This window comes from Helianthus annuus, chromosome 15 (assembly GCF_002127325.2).
Source record: "Helianthus annuus cultivar XRQ/B chromosome 15, HanXRQr2.0-SUNRISE, whole genome shotgun sequence".
Classification (NCBI taxonomy): Eukaryota; Viridiplantae; Streptophyta; class Magnoliopsida; order Asterales; family Asteraceae; genus Helianthus; species Helianthus annuus.
The window spans coordinates 64751430-64759172 of record NC_035447.2 but is presented as its reverse complement, the minus strand read 5'-3'; the positions used below and the strand labels follow the sequence as shown (position 1 = coordinate 64759172).

Below are 7743 nucleotides of genomic sequence, written 5' to 3'. Positions count from 1 at the left end.
GAAAATGGCAAAAATTCTCTCATGTCATATGTCATGTGAAGTCACGTAGTTTAACTTAACAAAAACAACGTATAAACAAGTGATTGTGGGCGAAAACAGACGGTAAAAACAGACAAAAGGCGTAAACAATTTGAACGAGAGACAAAATCCATAAATTGGATTAAAGCACATGGACAGTTTATATAATCTACTATAGTGTAAGTAGTGCCATAACTAAAAATCTGAAACATTGTCCAAGGACCACTTTTGTAGTTCATTCTAGAATTAGTGTTAGGATTCATGATCATGTTTTTGTACACTTGTTAAAGTAAAAGTTAAAAATATCAACTTCCATAAGATGACACAAGAGCTTACTTCTGGAATAACGCGTACTTCATGCATTACAAGTTGTACAATATACTAAAAACACAAAGAGATTCAGATTTCAACAAAGTCATCATCATTATCAGTCGCGTCGTCCCAGTCAAGTTCAAAAGTGTTAGCCGACTTCATCAATTCCGTCAGTCCGGTGAGATCCTCCAGGTAAGTTGGATGATTGATGGCTTGCAAGACAAAATCCAGACCCCTTTTTCGATACTCCGCAACCACCTGCATATCACAATAATTGCAAATTAATTTAAGTTTACGCATGACCAAAAATCTTTTGTATTTTAAAGAAAATATGTTTACGATTTGTAAAAGTACACTTACGGTTGGACAACAAGCCGTGCAGCTATTTGAGGAATGTCCCACAAGTATCATCTGAGAAAACTGTGAAAGTGCGCCTCGGATTTGATGGGGTAATATACCAAGAGGTTGCTCACTGCTTCCACTATCCAAAGAGTTGCCAAATTCGGCTTCTGCCGATATCCTGTAGAATACAAATGTAATTAAATAATTATTATATTTTCTCATCCTTAAAAGTAAGAAAATTATATGCATACTTTACAAAATACTTTTAATAATATAACTTAGTTTAAAACCGAAGCATTACCCGAGTGGATGATGTAAAATCCCAACAAACAGTTCGACTGCAAGAGCTGACGCAATAGGAGCAAGTCCGGGACGCGTCACCGTGCATTGCTGGTCCAAAGTGCGGTTAGTTGTTGACTGCATGGTTTGGGTAAAAGTTGTAGTTGGTTAGCATAACATTTTCATTTATTAATTTATTAATAATAATTATTTTTGTCTCGCAAATAAAAGTATAAAACTTATACAAATAAAGAAATGCTTGTTATATTATTGGTGTTATATTTCTCATTAAGGATTTAACAATATGTAAAATTTTGGAAAGTTGAAGTCAAAGGAGCCCATGTAAATGGCAAATCACTAATCATCATATACAACCCACAGCCAAAGTGTATTTATATGAACGGGTCGATTTGAGTTATGTTTTATCTCTAACGGGTCAACCGGGTAAAAAATGGAAGATAAAGAGGCTTGTATGAAAACCAGTCAAACGGGCCAAAAGTCACCCAAAGTGTATTTTCTAATGCACAAAACGTCTTAACGTATATTATTCACAATAGAATATTCCTGAAATTATAAGACACTAATTATATACGTACACATATTTTTTTAAAAAATTCAGGACAAAAGTGCCTAAGGTGAACCAGCCCCACCCGACAGCTACCAGATTTGCTCTTTTTGACCCGTTACCCAACCCGCCTAAATCACCCACCTCTAACATGCGTACATGTAGATCAAAGGAGAAAGTTACATACATCAACAGGGGCAACAACGTCATTGCAAAAGTAACAACCCAGCCTCGGCTTGCTGTCACTATGTGACAGTGACATTTTTTCAACATCCGCTGATAAAGAGCCAACAGGCTCGGTTTTCGATTCATCGGTTGCACTAAGAGGACCAGAACCGTGACGCATTACCATGAAACTGTCAAACCCCAATGCTGCAGTAACTGTAAGCTGAAGATGATAACACAACAAACATGTCAATGCCGACTGAAACCCGTAAGGGCAAAATGGTAATTTACAAAACATTGCATAAAAGTTACATTTTGACTTTTGAAGTCAAACAAACCTTATTAGCGTTGGCACATAAAAGAGTTGGAAGCCAACGACTTTCTCTCGTATCAGTAAGCAAAAAAACCGCATCGTGAGACTCGATCAATCCACAAAGACGCGTGCAGTCATCAAGCACGCCTCGCTCGTCTTTGCTCGGTACCGGATGCCCAGGCATAGGTATAGCCATTACTATACCTTCTGCTTCCTGTAAATATAAATATAAATCAACTAATAAAAAAAAATAAATAATTTAACTCAAATATTCAAGCGTTTAATTTTACCACTGCTGGAAAGATTTTACGAAGACTTTCAGCTGCTGCAACGGCTTTTTTATCACCTTTGACACTATCATCGAATGTGTATAACGATTGTCGTAATGGATTTGACATGGCCACTTTACCATTATCCACCAATGTTATTTTCCGTACACCCCAAGCCTACATATACACATAAGATTATAAGCATACGTGTACAGTCAACAAGGGTCAACAGGGAAATACTCACCATAAGCATGCGTGCCACCTGGCATCCGAGAGTCCCGGCGCCCAACAAAAGACACTTGGTACTAGACAACATGTTCAAGTTTAACGATGGCAATTGACGCCATCGCATTAGCTTTAGATTCAAATCTGCAGCTGATATAACCATCCTGCATAATTCAAACATTTTATTTTAGTTACTTAATATATGAATTTGAGTAAAATGCCAATTTCGTCCCTGAGGTTTGGCCAGTTTTGCGATTTTCGTCCAAAGGTTTGTTTTTCCGCATATGGATCCAAAATGTTTGGAATCTTGCCATTTCCATCCGGCTCGTTAGCTCCATCCATTTTTCTCCGTTAAGTCAGGGGTATTTCCGTCTCTTTTGCTAACTTAAAGGGCAATTCGGTCTTTTTTATTCACTATATGTAAAAAGACCGAATACCCTGAAAAAGACTGAATTGCCCTTTAAGTTAGCAAAAAAGACGGAAATTTCCCTGACTGAACGAAGAAAACGGATGGAGTTTAACGAGCCGGATGAAAATGGCAAGATTTCAAACCTTTTGGATCCAGACGCGGAAAAACAAACCTTTGGACGGAAGTTGCAAAACTGGCCCAACCTCCGGGACAAAAATGGCTTTCTACTCTATGAATTTTGAAGAATAAAAAACGGTTTAACCACCCAACCGACCTAGTTGGATCCATGGAAGTAGATAGGTCAATATGTCTGGATACTTTCTTCTTACTATTGACTTCCCATCCAATAACTTGAGGCACGTGCGTTTCATCTTGCCATGCTATTTTAGATTAATTAAAAAAACAAAATAAATAAAGATTTTGCATGTTACGAAAAACAATTACAAAAAACAAAATATCATTTTTAAAAGAGTTGTTACCCAATTTCGGCCAGTCTACCTTGTGAAGGTTCTATAATCGCTTCACCAACAAGAGACGAACCCATATCAGCAAAGCCGCGGTTCTCACGATAGCATAAAAACGGAACCTTGGTGATATTCCATCTGGCGTAAATAAATGCCAAATAGTTGCGAAGCGGCCAGCCAGGATTGTTTGGACCGTGATACGGGTCATAAAAAGCAAATAAAATCTGCCACCAATATAACGGACTTTTTACAAAACTATGGCAATTAAAGATAGTCATTCTTGAGTTGTATGTTTAGAATAATAGACGCGTCTTCACCTTATGATCTTCGTGTTGACAAGCTTTAAAGTCCTTCAGGGGTCTAATGGTAGCTTGTGAATTCGAAGAAACACAAACCAGAAAGAAGGGCACATCTACAAAATAATATATTTGAAACTTTAAATTGTAAGTACCATATGCACTCTAGAAATGTCAACACTTTAACATTCACGGTCAGAAAAAAATGATATCTTCACTTCCGTTTTGCTCCCTGTGATTTGGTCACTTTAACGGTTTTGCCCCAAACCTTTAAAAGTAGCCATTTTCCTCCAATAGTTTGCTATCGTTTTTCCATTTTGCTCCCTGCGGGGAGCAAAATGGAAAAACAGACAATTTGGATGGAGTTAGAGGCGGGGAGCAAAATGGAAAAACCATAGCAAACTATTGGAGGAAAATGGCTATTTTTAAAGGTTTGGGGCAAAACCGTTAAAGTGACCAAACCACAGGGAGCAAAACGGAAGTTTACTCTAAAAAAAATTGATGACCACATTTAACATTAGAGTAAACAAAAAAAAGTTGGTGTTAACTATTTATCACCTTTCTATTTCAAAAGAAAAATGGTGGGACCCGATAATCAATATATGTAAACAGAATGGTCCAAAAGTCAAAATGACTACCTGCTGTTAGACTCGACTTACGCCACTCATTACAGCATATCGAGACAGATTCAGCCTGTACATCACAAAAGCAAGATTGTGTATTTTTTAGCAACAAAAAAAGAGTTGACTGAAAGCTATATGGTCAAACCTCTTCAGCGGTGAACCATTCAGATGCAGGTTTTAAATCAACCAATGTCGCCGGAGGATCAAGAGCCAACGCAGGGAAAGCAACCGAGTAATCGAAATAAAACCTCTTGAGGTCCGCAAATGATATAATAAGAAACCTCAAAAGCACAGAGCTGTCCTCCTCTACCTTTCCTGATCTAATATCGTCCCAAATCTGGTATTCAACATTTATGTGTTACCGAAAATAACTAGTTTAATAAGATTATAAAACTATAAAAATAATAATAACAAAAAACCATGAACCATACCTTCTTTCCTTCAGCCTTTAACAGACTTTTTTTATCAAGGGACTGATATCCTTCATATGTGTTTGTGTTGTAAAGCGTTCCAGGCACCGAACACTTATTTCTGTTCCCGCGGTTTGCTGCGGTTGGTGATTCGTCACTCGGTTCGGTTGGCAAGGACTCCACAAGTAAATTCAGATGGCTTGATACATGGGGATTAGAGCAGGGTGTGTAGAACCCTACAAGAATATCATTTATACAATCAAGTTAGTAACCAACATGCGACTAATATAACTACCTTTGACTTGTTTCGTCTATCAGAAATTTGCCAAGATATAAATGGAAAAAAAAAATCAAAGTTACTGCAACATACCTGTTATTGAAATGGGTGACTCGTCGGTTTTTAGCTTGTTGAGTTTTAAAGAACATAATCCATGCCAAAAGCCCTCATCCACGGAACTCTGAAAGGTTGCGAATTGGAGAATAAACCCTTTCCTCTCACCGGACATGCTTGATTATATGGAAACTATGAACTGTCCGATCTTACCCCGCCTGTCAATTATGTTCTTCCATAGTTAGATAATAAAAAGATACTCATATTCAGACCCCCCCCCCCCCAACCACCAGGGCACCTATAGCGGTGCAACCAAGCTCGACCAGGCTCGAGCTCGAGTAACTTATGAGATCTCAAGCTCGGTTCGGTTCGAGCTTTGTTTTGAAAGCTCGAGCTCGGCTCGTTTATTATCTATTAATTAATATATTAAATAACAAGAATATAAATAATAAACTCTTTTACGCTTGCGAGCTTGATAGATGAAGCTGAGGCTCGTTTACCAAACAAGCTTATGTTTAGGTTTGAGCTCGGCTGGTAAACAAGTTTAAAAAAGCTCGGCCTTGCTAAGTCAGTGACGGATCCATAATTTTTTTGATGGGGGCACAAATCGGTTGGGTTGAAAGAAGCAAGGTCAAAACAAATCGGGCCAATAGTTTCTACTTTCTAATTCTTATTAGGTGGTCTGTACGCGACAGGGAGTTTGATGGGTAGGCTGTAGAGTGTAGACAGTTACATTGTCAACAAATCATTCAAAAACAAACAACATTTACAACACATAAGAGCATTACTGAAGAGATAACATTCCGAATGACTAAACAAACAAAACTAAACATTAATAAGCCTCAGTTAGCAAAGTTCTCAAAACTAAACAAATGAACATGATTAAAAAAAAAAAAAAAAAAAAAAAATTGCCCTCCTATTAGCACAATCACACGCATTTCAATCAAATCAGTAAATTAAATATATATCATAAGAAAGAAAACATGATGCAATTGGATTCGTATAATTTCAAGATGGATTTAATTTTCACAGCAGACATAGTCGATTACCACACCCAGAAGTAGAATTCTAAACATAAATTTTCAAATTACAGATCGAATTCGAAAGAAGTAAATACCACCCATAAATTATCAAAATAATTACAAATCCCTAAAACCCCACTGCCCTGCAAAATCTTGAATTATAAATATACCCACGAAGAAAATCATACGTGATTCGGGTCGAACTGTTCTGGGTTGTTGTGTCAATCTTGAAATATCGATCTTGAAATCAATGGAGAAACGTGTATAAGAGAAAAAGGTTTTGACTTTTTAAGTCCAAATTGGATTTGAAGGAATCAGGAATGTATGGGAGAGCCGCAGATATTAAATTTAAGAAAAAACTACTAATTAAACCCGCGCACGGTGCGGCAATGGTGCATCGCAAGTATCGAACGGATTAATCGAAACGTTATGTGATGTGTTAAATATATGAAAACATATATCTTGACGTATCCAATTTAACTCAATAGCATTGGCGTTGGATACAAATGTAAAGTGTATTATATTTGTATGTGACCTGACTCATACATTGGAAACGTACAAAAAAACGTAAAACGTGCATCAAGGGAAAATTAACACGTGTAATCGAAAGACATATTCATATCAAGGGCATAAATTTTACCCCTAGTGGGTTGCGATGAGATCAAAATGTAGAATCGGAAACGTACATAAAATAAGCAAAAAAATAAATAAATAAATAAATATTATATTTGACCTAACTTGCTTCCCAAAAAAGGTTTGCGTCGAAACATAGCCCAACTCGAATTTATACCGATACATAAATTGAAATTTTCATAATATGACCTATAGGCGATCTGTTGTGGGCACGTTGCAAACACATAATGGATTATTTCAAGCATTATGTCATGTGCAAACCATATGAAAGTGCATGTCTCGATGTACTTAGTTCACTCAATGTACGGTTGAACCAAAATGTAAATCAATTCAAATTTATACAAATTAGTTCTTTAAAAACAGATATTAGCGAACGGAAATCATTAAAGAATATAATAGGTTAAAAACGTATATTATGTATGATAAAGGGATAAAACTGAAACATTAAAAGTTTTAGCTATTAAACCTTGAGGGTAGCAAAACTAATTTACTAATATTGTAATGTGGTGAAAGTTTGGGTTGGAAAGGCAAGGGACCAATAGTGCAATTTGCTCAAAGTATGAGAGGAAAAAAAGAAAATCTATATTTATCTATATCTATATATCTATACTATATAATAAAAGAAACTTTGTTTTGGGACACTTGTCATTCTCTCATTTAATTGATTAAATTTATTAATAATACTTAAAATAATAATATTTAATCTAAATTAATACGAATTCTTATTATTAATAATATTTAATCAAATCTAAAATCTAATAGGCTCTTTCTAATCATCCATATTCTAATTACAGCTTCATCTTCATCGTTCAAAAAAAAATCCATCTTCAGTGACCATTTAATTACTCATCTCTAAATATAAATAACATCTTTTAATAATACTTTTATTTTAAAATTTATCATCGTCCAAACATTTACTAAAAAATAAATAACATTTTTTAATAATACTTTTATTTTAAAATCTATCTACTATAATAAAATAAACTAATTTTTGGACACGTGTCATTCATTAAAGGTATCCTCAAATTTATACTTATCTTATATTAATTAAATAAATAATAAATTAA

At 35.5% G+C, this 7743-nt stretch overlaps 1 protein-coding gene across 2 annotated transcripts; it reads right to left on the bottom strand.

The window, feature by feature from the left end:
* Nucleotides 1–202: 202 nt before the first annotated feature.
* On the bottom strand, nucleotides 203–6384 carry LOC110898106 (ubiquitin-like modifier-activating enzyme atg7). Of its 2 annotated transcripts, XM_035983843.1 has the most exons (16): nucleotides 6232–6384; nucleotides 5061–5239; nucleotides 4712–4926; nucleotides 4426–4617; nucleotides 4296–4350; nucleotides 3679–3773; nucleotides 3396–3585; nucleotides 3172–3277; nucleotides 2508–2652; nucleotides 2285–2440; nucleotides 2020–2208; nucleotides 1704–1904; nucleotides 974–1089; nucleotides 691–850; nucleotides 396–588; nucleotides 219–364 (listed from the first exon to the last, which is right to left on the bottom strand). In XM_035983843.1, the coding sequence occupies exons 2-15, from the start codon at nucleotides 5194–5196 to the stop codon at nucleotides 418–420; spliced, it is 2127 nt and encodes a 708-aa protein (XP_035839736.1). In that variant the 5' UTR covers nucleotides 5197–5239; nucleotides 6232–6384; the 3' UTR covers nucleotides 219–364; nucleotides 396–417. The 2 variants fall into 2 exon arrangements, with proteins under 2 accessions (XP_022000539.1, XP_035839736.1); XM_022144847.2 differs by having other exon boundaries at nucleotides 203–588.
* Between the last annotated feature and the right edge of the window lie 1359 nt (nucleotides 6385–7743).

Bases quoted from the DNA above. Each gene is read 5' to 3' on its own strand.
- LOC110898106 (XM_022144847.2), bottom strand. From the start codon at position 5,196: ATGTCCGGTGAGAGGAAAGGGTTTATTCTCCAATTCGCAACCTTTCAG. The intron at 2,653-3,171 runs GTCGGTTGGGTG...TGAATTATGCAG, and splicing joins ACTTCCATGGATCCAACTAG to GATGGTTATATCAGCTGCAG. The intron at 2,209-2,284 runs GTAAAATTAAAC...TTATATTTACAG, and splicing joins GTAAAATCTTTCCAGCAGTG to GAAGCAGAAGGTATAGTAAT.